At 40.0% G+C, this 18,996-nt stretch overlaps 1 protein-coding gene across 1 annotated transcript in view; it reads right to left on the bottom strand.

Annotated features, from left to right (window-relative positions):
- EPC2 (enhancer of polycomb homolog 2) overlaps positions 1–15,793 on the bottom strand; it is a 114,979-nt gene extending 99,186 nt beyond the window's left edge. Inside the window, exon 1 of the mRNA XM_080798733.1 lies at positions 15,355–15,793. Coding sequence (XP_080654859.1) covers positions 15,355–15,507 — 153 coding nt within the window. The 5' untranslated portion in view covers positions 15,508–15,793. The remainder of the gene's footprint in view (positions 1–15,354) is intronic.
- Positions 15,794–18,996: the final 3,203 nt, after the last annotated feature.

Below are 18,996 nucleotides of genomic sequence, written 5' to 3'. Positions count from 1 at the left end.
AGCTCAAGAATTAATTAGAGCAGAGAGAAATACCTCTGACAGGAGTGGTAAAATGGCAAGGTAGACAGGCCGGGGACATGGGCACACATACTAACCCCTTTTTCTATCTAGAATCAAAATCACCCATCAATTGTGATTCCGTTGCTAAATCTGGGGTAAGGTCTACACATCTACTTTATAAAAGCATCCCAGATTATTCTATGTGGTCAAGATGAGAACTGCTATTCTCCCTCCAAATTGGTAGTTTTCAAAGGCTGGTCACTGGACAGGCATCATGAGGAACATGCTAAAAAATACAGATTCTCAGGCCCCATTCCAGACCCACTATAAACTACGATTATCAGAATGGAGCCCAGTGATCAGTGGTTTTTTTTTTTTTTTTTAATTTATTTATTTGACAGAGAGAGAGAGAGATCACAAGTAGGGAGAGAGGCAGGCAGAGAGAGAGAGAGAGGAAGCAGGCTCCCCGCCGAGCAGAGAGCCCCATGCGGGACTCGATCTCGGGACCCTGAGATCATGACCTGAGCCGAAGGCAGAGGCTTAACCCACTGAGCCACCCAGGCGCCCCCAGTGATCGGTGTTTTTAACAAGCCCTCCAGGTGATTCTGATGCATGACAAAGTTTGAGAATCACTGACCTAAATCTTTTGTTACTTCTTTAGGAGGTATTCTGAAAGCCCTGATGAACTAACTCTAGGTTGGCTGAGCTGATATATCAAACAAAGCTGAAAAAGAACTACTACTGACTGAAGCGCCGATAATGTATAGGAAATCATCTAAGTACTTTATGAAAAGTGTCTTCTGTGCTTTAAACCAAAATAAATAAAATCTGCACATTACTAGTATAATAATGAAGCAGCACTATTTCTTTAGGTCATCCTCCATATCACAAAATTTCTTTTCCAGAGCTCTTTAAACAGGAATTGCTTTTTTTTTTTTTTTTAAAAGAGAGTGGGGATAGGGAAGGGAAGATGGAAAGAGAGAATCTTGAGCTGAGCATCAGCATGGAGCCTTGTTGGGGCAGTCCATCTCACAACCCTGAGGTCATGACCTTAGCCAAAACCAGGAGTCAGATGCTCAACCAAATGGAGCCACGCAGGCACAGCTCTTAACAAGTTTGCCTACCCTAAAAGGTGACTCTACACTAGATCACAATTCCTCAACCCTCTAACAACTCTGTGGGGCATCACACGCTGTCCAACATGAAAAGTAATGACAAGCACCTAAAAAACCTCATGGCTTCCTGGCATATGAAATAACTTCAAAACTAATTTGTAAAAAATAATTCAGTAGTATCTTATACTCAATTAGCTGTTGTATGAACTCAAATATACTCTTGTTCAAATCATGTCCCTTGTGACACAAATTTCCAGAATATCATTTCTATCTTCTACCTAACACATTAAACCTTATAGAGTCATCCATGTACAACTCTTTTCTATGGGACTATAAACTGCCTGAAGGCAGGTACATCTTATCCCTTTCTGTAATCTGAAGTACACAGCAGGTGTTGTTTATTCCACCAGCAAATATTTACTGAATAACTACTATATGTCATTCACTGTACCAGATGATAGATACAAAAGTACAGACATGGCCCATCTATTCATGGATATATATGCTGGATGAATAAGCACGCACTTCAGTGAAAGTTTTAGAGAGTACAATCTGTATGAAAGATCCAGCTTACCAACATGATAACCAGAAATAAACCGCTTTCTTCAAAACAGTAGACTACTGTTGCTCTTCTGACCAAAACTTCTATTTAAGGCCATAAACAACTCACAGAGAAAATACACTGACAAGCCACTTAGTCAATAGTTAATCTGACTTTAAAATATTCACCTTGTATATAAGAAAATAAACAGAAGTCCTATGCATAACACAAGGCTTACAGACAGCCAAACTGCCACATGGGGATAAAAGATTAAGGATTCATATCCAAACTTTAAAATGATTCAACCAGAAAGCTACAATTTGCCAATTCCCAATTCCTCAGAGATTTTAAAGGAAAAATATTTAAAATCAAAATTACTTGACTTTATGATGCTAGATTAAGAAACTAACTCTAAGATCACATATTATAAAATACAGGAAATATTTGCCTTCATGTAGTAAAAAGCATTTGTTCACAAGTTTTTTAGGATAAACATACACGATACTAACAATAGATGCCTCTGCAGAGTGTCTGGGGATTGTGGGGAAGGAAGGACAACTTACTTTTCATGTATCAATTTGTGCTATTAAGTCTTTATATTTAAATCATGTGGGTCTATTATTTCTCAATGTAAAAAAACCTAGCAAATGCCTTAAACATGAAGGTGACATATTGTTTATAGTAGCATCTCCTTTATTTATTTATTTTTAAAAGATTTTATTTATTTATTTGACAGAGATCACAAGTAGGCAGAGAGAGAGGAGGAAGCAGGCTCCCTGCTGAGCAGAGAGCCCGATGATGATGCGATGATGATGTGATGATGCGGGGCTCGATCCCAAGACCCTGAGATCATGACCTGAGCTGAAGGCAGAGGCTTAACCCTCTGAGGCACCCAGGCACCCTGCATCTCCTTTATAATAATGGAAATAAAATCTTTAGCCTGACTATATATTTTTGGGACAAAGATGACACAGGAACAGGACTGCCACTTGGGCCAAAGAAAATCTTGAGGTGTTCTGAACCTCAAGTCACAGACCCCCAAAAAAGAATTGAGGGGTCCATAAACTTGGGTGAGAAAATAATCATTTCTCTAATTCCACTAACTTCTACCAAATTTAACATTTCCTTCAATTACTAATGTCAGAAAAAGGCAAAATAGTAGTTACTGGTAACATCAGGACTAGCAACACAACAGAAATCATAGATCATTTCATTATATTAACAGTGGTTGCACTTGTTGAAATATTATTTATACTTATCACTACTTCAAAATTAATTAGACTCAACTCTAGATCCTGTCAGTATGTTAATAAGGCATGTAAATCACAAATTGTTTTAATATTTTGATAACCTTCAATACAACTGGTTTATATGATTTTATCTTATGCATTTAAAACATCATTCTGATTCAGGCCCTCTGCCCATTTTTTTTTATTCTTTCTGGAACTGAGCTGTATAAGTTCTTTATATATTTTGGATACTAACCCTCTACTGGATATGTCATTTGGACTTATCTTCTCCCATTCAGTACATTGTCTTGTCATTTTGCTGATGATCTCCTGAGCTGTACAAAAGCTTTTCATTTGGGTGTAGTCTCGATAGTTTATTTTTGCTTCTGTTTCCCTTGCCTCAGGAGACATATGTAGAAAATTGTTTCTATCACCCATGTCAGGGACATTATTACTGCTTATGTTTTCTTCTGGGAGTTTTAAGTCTCACATTTAGGTCTTCAATATATTCTGAGTTTATTTTTGTATATGGTACAAGGAAATGCTCCAGTTTTCCCACTGTACATTCTTGCCTCCTTTGTCGTAGATTAGTTGACCATACAAGCACAGGTTTACTTCTGGGGTTTCTATTCCTTTGATCTATGTATCTATTTTTATATCTGTACCATACTGTTTCAATTACTACAGTTTTGTAGTATTATATCTTGAAGGCTGGGATTATGATGCCTCCACCTTTGTTCTTCTTTCTCAAGACTTCTTTAGCTATTCAAGGTTTTTCTGGTTCCATACAAATGTTAGCATTATTTGTTCTAATTCTGTGAAAAACGCTATTGGTATTTTGATAGAGACTGCATTAAATCTGCACATGGCTTTGGGTAGTGTTAACTTTTTTTTTTTTTTTTAAGTTGGCTCCACTCCTGGTGTGGAGCCCAACACAAGGCTTGAACTCATGACCCTGAGATCAAGTGACCCTGAGATCAAGACCTGAATGAGCTGAGATCAAGGGTCAGATGCTTAACCAACTGAGCCACCCAGACACCTCAGTCGTACAAAACATTCTAACAACATTAGTTCTTCCAACCCATCAGCATAGAATATCTTTTCCTTGTTTGTGTCACCTTTAATTTCTCTCATTATTGTTTTATAGTTCTCAGAGTACAGGTCTTTCACCTCCTTGGTTAAGTTTATTCCTAGGTATCTTATTCTTTTTGGCACAACAGACATTTTTCCAAATACATACAAATGGCCAAAGACACATGAAAAGATGTTCAACATCATTATTCATCAGGGAAACGCCAGTCAAAACCACAATGAGATATTACCTTACACCCATCAGAATGGCTACAATCAAAAAGACAAGAAATAACAAGTGCCGGTGAGAGTACAGAGAGAAAGGAACCCCTGTGCACTGTTGGTGGGAATGTTAATTGGGGCAGTCACTGTGGAAAACGGTAGCAAAAAAATAAAGTAGAACTACCATATGATTCAGTAATTCCCCTCCTGGGTATTTACACAAAGAAAACAAAACCACTAATTTAAAAAAATACAGGCACCTCCATGTTTACTGCAGCTTTATTTACAAGCCAATACCCAAGATACTGAAGCAACCCAAGTGTCCAAAAGTAGATAAACAGAGCTCGGCAGGAAGGCTTCCTCCCTCTTGCACTCCTCCTCCTTGTGTTCCTCTCATTGTGTCTCTCTCTGTCAAATGAATAAATAAAATCTTAAAAAAAAAAAGGGGATCTTGCCATTTTTGCAACATCCTGGGTAGACTTAGAAAGTATAATGCTAAGTGAAATAAGTTAGACACAAATACTATCTGATTTCACTCATGTGGAATTTGAGAAACAAAACAAATGAACAAAGAAAAAAAGGGACAATCAAAACAAAACAAACAAAAAACCCAGACTCCTAAATACAGAGAACAAACTGATGGTTGCAGCAGGGAGGGGAAAGGTAGAAAGGGAAATAAAGGGGATTAAGAGTACACTTATCTTGATGAGCACAGAGGAATGTATACAATTGCTGAACCACTATATTGTATACCTGAAACTAATGTAACAATGTATGTTACTTAAAAAAAAAAAAATCATTTCTAGCAGTTTTACCAGACTGCAAAGTCCAAGTCACAAAAGGTTAAGTAAGGAGCCTTAGAAAATGGTTCTTAAATCAGATGCAACAGTACCCATTTGGAAATTGAAGGAGAAATTTTGGGGGGTTATGCCAATTGGAATGCTACCAGAAATTAGCAGGCAGGGTATCAATAAACTTCCTGCTATGCCTGTGACAGTCTCATACATCCAACAAATTGCCAAAAACTTGTCAGTCAAGAAACACCTCAAGGATCAAACAAATGGCAAGATTACCCTTCTCAGTACCATGCTTTCCAAAGTTTCCAAACTTAAATGTTTATCCCGGAGTGCACTGGTTTATTAGAACATCTCTCTTCATTTAATTCTCTAGTGTATACCACCCACTGAACAGATTTCTATCACTAAAATTGACTTTCCCCCATGACCAACTAAATAATCCAAGAAAAAAAAAATCACTTCTAAAAACAAATACAATATTTATCAATTATTCAGGAATCAAGTATTACTCTGAGGATTAGCTTAGCTAAAGAGTCAATTTTCTTTGTTGCTAATTTTCAAAGTCTTTAATTTTTTTAAAATCATTTTGACTGTTAAATGCTGTCAGAAACAGAGATAGAAGGAGGAAAATGTACATATCAATTTGCTAAAGTTTGACAACTATAAAAATATATGTAATTGAGGAAAAAAATATGAAACTATACCTCAAAATAATATATGGAAATACTCTGTACCTTTTACTTTTCCATATTCCTTCACATTATCCTGTACAACTGAAAACTGTTATTAATAATAAAAAAAATAGCAGTTGCCTGTATAAGACACTGACTTAAGTCTATTAAAAAAGTTAATCTTTCAGATTATCTTTTGAGATACTCCTCATTAAACAGATGAAGCAAAGTGGCTCAATGAGATGAAGTAATTTATCCTGCCCAGAGGGAAAGTGGCAGAGGCCATGACTGGAACCTAAGCCACAATTCTAAAGTACTAACTTCATCAAATTAGCACTACAAGTAAGAGCTGCTTGTGGACTCCCCAACCAATAGCCTCATATCCTTTGTCTACACTCCTCTCCAAAAAAAGGAAGTGAGAAAGCTGGAAGTAAAGATATGAGTGAGAGAGTTAGCAGAGAGCCTGACTCTTCCAATCTGCATTCTTCTGACTGCACAGTGACACTAGTGGGCAAGAAAAAAGAAACCAAAAAGCATATATAAGGAAGTGGTGCTAAGGAGAATCTGTAAGTGGCATCATCTTCCTCCACTTATTAATCCCACAAAGAACAGTGCTGCATGATAGACTAGACAAACCCAAAGTTTTGTTTCACTGAAGTGTAGAGAAGGCAAAATATAAAGAGGGATCAATTTTAAGATAAAATCAAATAATCATGACGGACCTACTGTTATCTACATTGGTCTCCTTCCTGGCTTATTCCTATCATCCTTTCCTCCTCATGCTGCCCCTACACATCCATTACTGTTTTTCTACCTCAACTTTACTTGTAATGAAATGAAGATGTAGAGCTGTATGTTTAATAATACAATCAAATTCAATCCCAGTGTCCAGTATATTGTCAATGCCTGTATTATAAACTTTCTATTACCTAAGTGTCTGGATAGGTATCAGCCTATGGTGAGTAAAATGAAGACAGTATACCTTCCTTAAGGTATCTGGTCTAATTGGGAAAATAAGGGTCTATCTTCTCACTCTCTCATGCATATATCCATATCCATCCATCCACACACAAATGCACACAACCCTCAAGTGAGAGTCATGAGATACCAGAAAATTAAAATAAACTTAAATGGTATTGGCTTAAAAGTATGCCAAAATTCAGAACATTTACAGCAATGAGTAAGATTAGTAAAGACAGTGAAAGAAAAATTCATGAAAGCAAAGGAACTTATCACACCCAAAACATACAGAGTGGACTTCTCCACTGATCTCTAGGAAAAATCAGTATCAAATAGTACAAAAATGTAACTGAACCTCTCAAAAAAAAAAAAAAAAAAAAAAGGACTCTAAACCAAATTAACAGCATTGCAGTAAGTAACTTTTTAAAGAGTTAAAGCTTACCTACTAGTAGCTTCCTTAATATTCTGGACAATATGCCTAGTAGGTAGAAATGTGGATTCACAGACGCAAGTAATTTTTAGACCCAAAGGCACTTTAAAGGTCACTCAATCCAATTCTATTTCACAAATGAGGAAACTAAGGGACAGGAAGGTTAAATAGTATCTTTGAGGTCACACAAAATGCATCCCTTACTACTCTGAAAATTAGTACGAAAGGTATGCTTTCTTTAAAAAGATTCTGGAGACTTCTTTTATAGTCCTTAATTTAAATTTCCTTTAAAATTTGCAATACGCATCTTACCATTTTATTATAAAATAGGCAAAATATTGTTACCTCATTAAAACACTTTACAAACTTAAGGTTTATAAAAACACCCTAAATGTGCAAATTCACCTTGGGTCAAACCATGGATTAAAACAATTTAACGATTTAACTTCACAACTTTTGGTAATTCTGTTACATACACACATTAGTAAGTCTCTAAAGGGCAGCTACCTAGCTAAAGCCTCATTCTCAAGGGTAGCCCTTAACAGCACATAAGTACTAATCATGATCCCTGTCCCCCGTCAGACTGTCAGACTTACATGTACATAGACACCTGAAGCAAGCCAAACCAATAATGTCCTTTAACACTAGGACCTGGGATTTGGAAATGAAAAAAATGTAACAGTGATGAGAATAATAGCTAATATTTACTGACTGCTTATTGAATGCCACAAATTGTCCCAAGTGCACCACAATTCATCTTCTCAACAACCCTATGTGATTTTATAGATCAAGTTAACCTGCCAGGGGACTCAAAACCATTTCTGTTCTGGCTCCAGAACATATACACTTAACTACTACCTCTCAACTACTACCTCTTACCTACTACCTTAACTATACTACCTCTCAAAAGATTGGGCATTGTTAGTTCAGTGATGTTAATGTCACTTGCTGCTAAGGGCCCATAGCTTGACCTGGTTCCAGGCCTTCCCAAGCCCTGACTGTCCAAAAGCCTTCTTTGGAATCTTTGAGACAACATCCAGGAATGAAAGAAACCAGATTTGGTTTTTTGTTTCTGTTACTTCAAACTAACCTAATGATCCCACCTGTTAAATATTTTTAGGCCTCATTTTTAGAGAAATGATACTGATGAAACCTAAATTCATACCACAAATAAATCATTCCTTTACATTTTTTTTAAAGAGAAATGTGTTTACAAAAGGCATTCACTTCAAAGATTCTTTTATATCATTCCCTGAGGCAAAGCCTTTTTTTTTAAAAAGATTTATTTATTCCTCAGAGAGAGAGGAAGGGTGGGGGAGAGAGAGAGAGCAGGAGCACACCACATGCACACAAGCAGGGGGAGCATCAGGAAGAGGGAAAAGCAGGCTCCCTGCTGAGCAAGGAGCCCCAGATCATGACCTAGGGTTGAAGCAGATGCTTAACCGACCGAGCCACCCAAGTGCCTGAGGCAAAAACTTTCAATGACTCTTCCATGTTACAGAATAATAAGTGAGAGATCAGTGGAAATGTAATAAGCCTTAGGTATCACCTAGTTCTCTTTTTATAGATGAAGCAATACAATAGTAAAGATCAGAGCCCTAGAGTCAATCACTCATAGGGTTTGAGTTCAAATACTGTTTTGCTATGTTCTAACTCAGGCAGGGGTGACCTTGGGCAAGACACTTAAATCTCCAAAGCCTCAGTTTCTTTTGGAAAAGAGACAATATACTACTACACACCCTGTTGTTATATGAGTTCTAAATCATCTACTGAGTTTAACAAAGTACCTGGCACATACTCAACACACACTCAATAAATGGTAACTGTGATGGTAGTGATGAATGACCTGATGCTCAGAGAAGGCAGGGAACTTTCCCAGATCATCTGGCTACTAAGAACAGAAACAAAACTAGAAACAGACTTCACACTTGCAAATCAATGCTCTTTTTTCTATACCATCCTATAATTTCCTGCGTCTAACGTTCGAAACTATCTACAATGTGGTATAATTCTACCCTTTTTTCAACCTTGTCACCACCCTAACTTTTATTCATTCATTTGCCAAATATTTATTGAGCGTTTTCTTTGTTCTGAACAGTTTCTAGTGTTGAAGATATAGCATAGAACAAAAGAAGAGGAAGAAAAATAAAAGCCACCTGCATATCCAAAAAAATGGGGAGAAAGAGCTAAGAGAATGACCAGCTCAGAAATGACAAAGGGCTCCCCTCCTGAAGTTTCTATCAGCAGGGGATAACGGATTGAAAAGAACAGATAAAATACACATAACATGGAAGAACCTTCCTTTAGTCTACTTAACATCTCCAGAAAAAAAAAATTTTTTTAAAGACTTATTTATCTGAGAAAGAAAAAGAGAGAAAGAGGATGTGCATGAGCATGCGGTGGGGAGGGGTAGAGAGAGAAGAGAAGCTTAAGCCAACTCTGCACAGAGCACAGAGCCCCACACAGGGCTTGATCTCAAAACCCTGAGATCGCAACGTGAGCCTAAACTAAGATCCTAAATCAAGAGACAGACGTTTAACCAACTGTGCCACCCCGGCACCCCAACATCCATAGAAATTGCTTTAAACATTCCTTCACTCAAGTATTTGTTTCAACACACACTGTACAACCAAACCTGAAAGCCCAAGTTTTTAAATCTCTCTCCGACACCTCTATACATTCCAATAACAATTTTCTCTCTTAACTATACTGACATTTAGCTTTTTCTAATGCTCTTTGTCAGGTCAACTTAACCTGGTAGTTGATGCTAACTTTCCAGATATGTTTTTGACTTCAATGACTCATTTAAGTTCTCTGAAGTCAAGATCTGTATTCTTTTCATTTTAATCCTAATCCTAAAACTCCAGCGCACAGCCTTACAAATACTTTTAGACATATTTACCTCTTTAAAATAGTTCACTAATGTCTAGGACATCTGGGTGGCTCAGTTGGTTAAGCCACAGCCTTCAGCTCAGGCCATGATCCCACGGTCCTGGGATCAAGTCCCAAATCGAGCTCCTTGCTCCACAGGGAGCCTTCTCTCTGCCTCTGCCTGCTTGTGCGGGGTGTGTCTGTCTGTCTGTCTGTCTCTCTCTCTCTCTCTGACAAATAAATAAATAAATAAAGTCTTTAAAAAAAAAAAAACCAAACCTTCACAAATGTCATATTTAAGTAACACCTGGCACTCAGATGATACCTGGTAAGTATTTGCTTTTGTTGAAAGAGTAAATGTTAAATGTTTTTACAAGATCAATTTACAAAATTGTATTTTATATCCTCTCTAGAACCCTATCATGACCTATGAAATGTATCAGTGCCAAAAGTAACTTTGAAATGTGAGAAAGACTGAATATATTCCTACTCTATCATTGAAAATATCCCTTAAAATATTAAGAGAATACCGAAATTAGACAACTAAAACATAAAAGGAGAAAAAGTAATTCAAATCAGTCATGGTCTTTTTCTTTAAAAATAAGTAGAATCACCTGCTTCATGTAGAGTTTGGTTCAAGGTACATGTTACTACAAAAAGATATCTTACATAAACCTACATACACCTGTTAAGAATAATTAACACAAAACAAAAATTAATATTGCAGCCATACCTTATGCATCAAAAAATTCTGTATTTAAAAGAGCCTCTCACTCAAGAGAAGGAAAAAAAAAAAAGGCTTGGCATTTATGTATGTTATACCAAAGTAAGAAACCAAAAAGAATTCCTCTAAGAATAATTTACCAAATTCTGCTAATGAATTTTATACACACACACACACACACACACACAATGCTTCACAAAAACATAGATCTTCGTACAGAAAAGAAAAATTAAAGGCTCATTCAACATTTAACCAACATTTAGCAAGCATATATTATGTGTCAGACAGAGTTCTGGGGAACAAAATACGCAAAAATCCTTGCCCTTACAAAGATTACATTCTAGTAGGAGAAAATCTAAATAATAAAACAGGATAGTTTCCCACAAACTTCTTATATGCTTAAGATAACATAAACATTCAGATAAACACAATGGTGCCAGGACAGGGAAGCAAAGATAACAAACTTCTAAGAAAAAAAAAGAAACAGAAAATCTGAAAAGCCCAAAGCAAAAATCAGACACAGTTAAGTGACCAAAAACTACACTTAATAATTTAATATTCCAATCAAACTTTCAAAGTTTCCAGTCATCTTTCAAAGTTCCCAAAATTATAAAAAGTAAAACATTATTTACAAAAACTGTAATGAACTTGGTAACAGTTCAGAAGCTAATCTGTGGTTCTGTAAGAAGTCAATATGAAGCTTAGTGGTTATAAGAATGGTTTCTGTTGTATTTTTTTTAATATTTTATTTATTTATTTGGCAGACAGAGGTCACAAGTAGGCAGAGAGGCAGGCAGAGACAGAGGAGGAAGCAGGCTCCCTGCTGAGCAGAGAGCCCGATGCGGGGCTCGATTCCAGGACCCTGAGATCATGACCTGAGCTGAAGGCAGAGGCTTAACCCACTGAGCCACCCAGGTGCCCCTGGTTTTTGTTGTATTAAAGGCAAGGGCATTCACTCGCTCTGCCAGTTACTAACAGCGAGACCCTCAGTTTCTTCATCCATAAAATAAAAACAATAATACTCCCCAGAACTGTTACAAGGATTAAATGAAAACCAAAAACAGGAAGCAATTAAAATGTCCAGATGGATGGATGAATATATTATATCAACTCACTAGAATACTATTCAGTAAAAAGGAATGGACTGATACATGTAACAAGGATGAATCTTTAGTGCAGCATGCTGAGCAAAAGAAGCCTAACACAAGAGAATACGAAATCCATTTAAATGAAATTCTAGAAAAGATAATACTTATCTACAGGGAGAGAAAGCAAATCAGCAGTTGCTTTGAACTACTAGTGGAGAGGGACTGACTTGCAAAGAAGCAGAAGGGAACTTCTTGGGTGTTTGAAATGTTGTTTTATCTTGATTGTGGTGGCATTTCCTCAGGTGTACACATCTGTCTAAACTCACCAAACTCTATGCTTTAAATGAACACACTTTACTGTAAGTAAATTCTACCTCAAAAAAGTTGATTTTTAAAAAGGATTAAATGAAATAATAGTATGTAAAGTTCTTAACGTTATGTGAGACACTAGAAATATTCAAAAAATGGTATTATAAAAAAATATCAACTACCACTATACAACACTCAGGGGAGGCGGCAGAATCACCGATCACCTGATCTCTCTGGCTAAGTTCTAAATAAACATATGTTTACAGTATCTGACCTAAACCAAGTGCTATGAGGAGCACGATCAAGTTTAGGAGGGCAGACCTTAGGCAAATGACAAACTAAGGAAAGGGAAGAGAAGATTGCTGCATGTCCAAAAGAAAATGAAGAGCTAAGAGAATGACAGAATGCTATCAGTGCCAAACAACACCTAAATTATCTCATTTAAGGGGCGCCTGGGTGGCTCAGTGGGTTAAAGCCTCTGCCTTCTGCTCAGGTCACGATCCCAGGGTCCTGGGATCGAGCCCCGCATGGGGCTTTCTGCTCAGCAGGGAGCCTGCTTCCCTTCCTCTCCCTCTGCCTGCCTCTCTGCCTACTTATGATCTCTGTCCGTCAAATAAATAAATAAAATCTTAAAAAAAAAATTACCTCATTTAAGTATCATCAAAATGTAACTCAAAATTGAGTCAATGACTATATAAACAAAGTCTAAGAACAATCCGATAGATATAGTCCTTAATTTTACTGGCCGGGGCGGGGGAAGCGGGAATAGAAAGAGAAGTAAAATCCATGAAGGTGGTTCAAGTGCAGTCAAAGGATTTTGTCAACCAAACAGCAAGGAAGTCATACTGTGGACAATTTAGAAATGCAAAAGGCAACAATTATAAATCCACAAGCCAAAGCTTTTTGTTTTTGGTTTTTTACAAGCCTACATGATTAAAAGAAATACTTATGAAAATAATTAGAACATGCTGATAATGGAAGCTGAATTGAAATACAATTCAACTGAAACACAAAACATTTATGAAATTTATATTTTACTGCTGCTTAGAACTGTTGATCATGGAAGAACATTTTTTTGAAGAACAAATAATTCTGCTGAATAACAGAAATCCTGTAAATAAGACCAGAAGAACTGAACTGGCTGTCACTCATGAAAGCACAAGTCTTTTGACTTACATGTCAACTTAAAAGATGAAAAGAAAAAAACTAACACCCTAACTGGACATTCTGGGAAGGGAAAGACTTTAGACTATCAATCTTAACTGTCAGAGTTTGTTTAGTTTTGTTTTGATTTTAAGTACCTCCACTTGGAACACTGAAGAGGTAGAAAGGACAGGACAAAGAGTCAGAAGTCCTGGGTTTCAACTCTAGTTCCACCAGAAGTTGGATTTCTTCTTCCCTAAAATTGGGCAGCTGAAGCAGCATACTGAAAATTGTCCAATATAATCTAATTTCCAATCTCTAGATGGGAAACCACAACTTCTGAAAAAGTTAATAGGGAAAGGGTTAAACATTTATTTTTTAATACATCATTAAAAGAATAACTAAACTGCAGTTTTCTTCCTCAATTCAGATAAAATACCAAGATATATGTGGCAAACTAAGGACCTAAAGCAGTAAATATATTGCTGATCACTGTTCACAAAAAGCAGCTTATCTTCCGGGGGCTAACTGTTCATTCTAGAACAAGTTTCCTGATTTCAGTTCTTCCCAAACCAAAATAACGGGATCCAAGGAATTACATTCTTTACTGATGCTTCAAGACTCATGAGCTACCTCTCCTTTTTTATCAAAACCCATAAAATAATAAGTTTAACTTTGTGGAATCCAAAGTTGTGTTTTTTAAAGTTTAATTCAATTAATTCTCCTACATACTATAACTTTAATTATCATTCATATAGAAAACTGAGCTAAGGTAGAAATAAACTTTATTTTAAGAATAAAAAGAATGTTCTCATGTGACTTAGATCTAAATCTACTGCAAACATTGGGTTTTCTTTTGCTTGGGGGGGTTTCATCTTATTATTTGAAAAGCTGAATATCGAATGTTCAACCTGATACTATTGCCATATTCATTTTCTACTCAAAGTGCAAGACTTTCAAGTAACCAAAGACCAAAGAGAAATGTGATTAAATCACAGCAGAAAGTAGTAATAACAGGGTAATATAATGAGGTCAGAACTGGAGCAGCCAATCAAAGGCATAAAAGCATTTCCTGCAATATTAATAGTCAAAAGAGAAAACCAATCACAGAAACCTCGAGCCTTCTTCTGACAGTCACAGAAGGAAGAGAACCAATCCACGCACATCCAGGGTTGACAATAAGGCGGGACCGCAGGTTCATTGAAGAAATTCTTGAGGGTGCAGTTACTATGAACTTCGCACGCAAGTAACACCACTCCAGAGTCATAAACACAGTCAAGCCAGATAAAATTCATCCGTATGCAAAATCCCGTCAGGGAGAAAAGCACAATTTTTGCAGAAAGCAATGTATTATCAAAAAACGTAACTGTCAATTTAGATGCATTAAATCCTCAACTTCTAGAAGACCCTCCTCTTCGATGACAATTCTCGGGGACACGGCGCGGGGACCGGGAAGCGCCAGCAGCTCCTTGCGGAACATCCCTATTTGCTCTCTAACGCTGCGCGCCGAGCCGGCGCTTTCCTGGCCAGGCCGGCAGCGCCGTCCCTCTCGCGGCCGGGGAACTAGCCGGTCAACGGCTCTCTACCGCTACACCCCACTGGGTAGTCGCGGCCCCCGCCCTCCCCCGCTGCAGTGCTGCACCGCCTCATCCCGCCGCACCATCGCCGGCTCGAGAGCGAGGGTTACCTTGCTAGAAGGAAGATGATTGTTTTGAACGCGTTTTACTTTCCATAAGTCATATTAAAAAGAACCCAATGCAAAACTAAATTTGAAAGTGGGGGGGGGAAATCCTTCCTATCCAAAGGATCCCTCGCCCATTAATTAACCCAGCACCGGAGAAAGATTGGGGGGAAGGGAAGAGGTAAACAGAGGCCGTACGCCAAGTGCGGCCAGAACATCCCCTGCGCCATTCCCGGCCGCCGCTTACGGCAAGGCCCCCTTACGGCAGCGTAAGCGGCGCTGCGAGCTAATCACAACACTGGGACGCAACAACATGGCGGCCGCGGGCGGGCGCTGCGCCGGCCGAGAGGGTTTACGCTACTCCGCCGGCGTAGGGTCCCATGCATTGGAGCGGCAGAGGCGCCCTCCAGCGAGCGTAAAGCGCTCTGTGAATGGCGAGGCCCGACTGACAAAGGGGAGGGGGGAGGAGGGAAGGGGGGGTAATAAACACTCGAGTCCCTACCGATTCCTCCTCCTTCTCCATCCCGGTGGGCATCTGGGGCACGGCCCGGTTGATGGAGACGCAGTCGTTGAGATCAGGCATGTCCTTGCCGCGGTAGATAGGCAGCGGTTTGGCGGCGTCCAGCGCCCGCGCTCGGAAGGAGAGTTTACTCATTGTCTCCCCGCCTTACAGGAACAGCCCGGGCGGCGGCGGCGGGGCGGGCGGGGAGGGGGGGAGGACTCCCGCCGCCTCCTCCACCTCCTTCCTCAGTGCAGCGCGGCCGGCCCGCTCCTCCTCCTCCTCCTCACTGCCCCCGGCCACAGCATGGGCGCCCACCCCGCCCGAAAACAGCCCCCCGCCGCCCGCGGCCGCTTCCACACACTAGATCCGCCGCTCGCCCGCCCGATCCGCTCCCTGCGCCATGGCCAACATGGCGGACATTACCACAGCGGCGGCGAGCGATCCCGGCAGCCCGCGCGAGAGCGCGCCCCCGCCGCGGGGACGCGCCTCGCCCTCTCCCTCCCTTCCTCCCTCCTTCCTCTCCGTTCCCCTCCCTAGCCTGCCCACCCACTCTCTCCGCGGCGCGGCCGGCCCGCGGGAGCGTGCTCAGCCTCGGGCAGCTCAGGGGAGAGGGGGCGGCGGCGGCCCTGGGCTTGCCGGCCGCGTCTAGCCCTGTGGCAGGTGCCAGGTGCGCAAGTTAACGCGCCCCTGAGCGTGCGCCTCTGCCTCCGCGGCCCCGACCCGCCGCTCGCTGGGTGCCCCGAAGGAAATTGCTGGGCAAGACACGGCCGCGCGGAGCAGCGCGTGTCTGCAGAAGTCCGTGAGCGGGAAAGGAAGATGTCAGCCAGGGCACAACAGCCACCACCGCGCCTGTACTTAGAAAGCGCTATCTCCACGGTGCCCCGAAAGCCGGCTAATTCGCATCCTCCAATTCGCACATCCCTGGGAGGTGCGAAGGGTCCGTTCCGTCTGCCCACTCAGAGCGGCGCAGATCTGCTGGTCCGCCCGCCCCGAAAACGGTCATGCAGCCCCGGCCCTCTACCCTGCATCCTCTTCAGTACCTGGCCCAAAGAACTCTTCGCGGTAATGCATCTTCACTCATCGTCGCCCTCGCCGGGAAGATGCGAATGGCAGCAGTGAGGGTTAATGTTTGAGGCTGCCACATGCAACAAGTGCCCTTGAACCTGTCACCCAAACTTCTTAGAGTTATTTAATGGGTGGTAGATAGTTCTCAGATTTCAAAAACCGAGTTCTTAAGAGTTAAACTTATAAAAGTAAACCAAGGCAGCACACATTTCCAAAGTGGCAAGTGTGTGTAAAACATTGGGTATTGTGGAAGAGGCAAAGAGGTTTGAAGTTCCTGCCCTCATAGAGCTTTCATGTTAATGGGATGACAGGATGGTTGGAGAGATGAGTAACAATAAGAGTCATAAATAGTTGAAGAACTGGGCAACAGGAAAGATAAATGATGGGGGGAAAATTAAAAAGTGTTAATACTCAGGGCACCTGGGTGGCTCAGTCCGTTGAGTATGGGACTCTTGATTTCTGCTGAGATCATGGTCTGAGGGCGGTGACATCGAGCCCCATCTTGGCCTGCCCAACACCTCCCACTGCTGGAGTCTGCTTCGGATTCTCTTTCTCCCTCTCCCTGTCCCCCACCCTGCTTGCACACACGCACTCTCTCTCTCTTTTTAAAAAAAAAGCGTAAATACTTTACACAGTAGATGACACATGGCAGTAGAACATGGTTAGTTACAAAATGAGTTGTACAAGCAATAATTGCTGTAAGACATCAGAGAAGAGAGACATTACCTTAGCTTGAACTGGTTAGAGAAAGTTCTAAAGAAGAGGGGAAATTAAGTAGACTCAAATTTAGAAAGTGTCAAGACTATTGTTGACATCAACTTTGGTTAGCCAAGAGTTTCTTCTTTAGTCTTTAAGCATTACAGCTTTTGTACAAAATCCCTAGGAAAAATGTAACACATATTATCGTTTTCTAATAATTGATAAATATTCTGTTTGGCTCAGAGAAAAGTAGGTGATTGCCTGAATTCCAGAGTGAAAGAATTGGTATCTACAGTCATTTTTATTTGGCATCAAAACTTTGTCTCTTCCTCCATTACCTCTCCCTCATCTCCTTATTTCCCTCTCCCTTTTTCCGCCCTTCTTTTCTCCCCACCTTCCACTTTGCAGGCAATATGGTGGGTATGGACTTCATGACACTGTCTAAACAGTCTTATACGTTTGATCCAGCAAGACCTCAAGCACTGTTTAGCAAGGCTTAAGTGTTTCCCATCCACTTTGTTGTTGGAAATAACGGAGGTGCTGTGACTCACTTGTAAGCAATACCTCTCTCAAGCTTATGGTCATGTCCTTCTCTGAATACTCCCCTCTGGCACAGTTCTAGTTCTCTGCAAAGAACAAGATCTTGTCGGTAGGGGGTCAACACTGTATTAAAGCCTGAAAGGGGGCAGAGGGAGTCATCCAGAGCTTTTCTCTGCATTCTCAAGTTCAAAAAGGGTAACTGTTTTTTCAATATATTTCTTGTTACTCTCTTTCAAGAAAGGAAATATTGAGTATCTATAATAGACCACACACTTCAGTAGTACTTTATGTATATTATCTCACTTAATTGCATTCCACTTAATTCTCATGATAACCCTGTGAAGAATTTTATAGTTTTACTAATAAGGAAACAGGCTCAGACAGCCAGTTTGCTGAGTCTCAACACTAATAATTCACAAACTGGTTCAAAAGCCAGGTCTAGCCTGATTCCGAAACTCTTGTTTTCTCATCAGTGCCACACTGCTGTCCAAGCTCATTCAACATTCTAAAGTTGCTCTTCCAGATTACTGTGACCTTTTAACCAGTGGCTAATAGAGTCATAACCCAGAGCCTAAAGGTGTAGTAGCCTTAAGCAGAGCAGGAACAACATCTGCTCTGTTAATCACCGTATCTCTAGTTCTGTACCTCACATATTGCAGGCCCCTCACATATATGTGTTGACTGATTTTCCCTGAAGAAATTTAGTGATAATGACCCCATTCCAGTCCAGCTTGGACTTCACATGCTCTATTGGCCTGTCATCCAACCTAGCCATTGCTGACAAGATTTGCTTTTATTATGGCCTACCCTGAGTTTCAGGACCAATTAAAGCAGTTCAAAGAAACTTTTTTGAAACCGGAAATGCTATTACAGTAACAGGTTTTTGCTCTAGTAGTTATTGTTTTATTGTTCTTTTTCTTTGACTATGTAACAGATTTCTTCTACAAATCTCCACTCTCTTCTTGCACTATAGGCAATGGTTATAGAGCTGGTAATAAAATAGTTTGAGGCAGATAACACAGTATACTTTGCAAGTGGGACACAGCCCGTGTATTCTTGGCTTCCAGTTCAGTCCCCAAAACAGAATGCCTCTGTTTCACATTTGGAAAATAGCTTTTAATTGTGTACAAATACTATTTTTCATAAAGTTGATATCTAATCTATTTGTTAAATACCCATGTACTTGTTAGAGCTAGAAACAGAGTATCTTTTCAACTTTTGAGGTAAATCCTGTTATAAAATGTTTTTATCTAAACCTGTTTCAAATGGTTGTGTAGCCTAATCACCTATTTTAATTTCCACATACAATGCACTGAGTACAGTTATCCTAAAATTGGT

The sequence above is a fragment of the Martes martes genome (assembly GCF_963455335.1).
Source record: "Martes martes genome assembly, chromosome: 3".
In the NCBI taxonomy this organism is placed as follows: domain Eukaryota; kingdom Metazoa; phylum Chordata; class Mammalia; order Carnivora; family Mustelidae; genus Martes; species Martes martes.
Note: the sequence above shows the minus strand (reverse complement) of the source record. Positions and strands in the feature narration are given on the sequence as shown.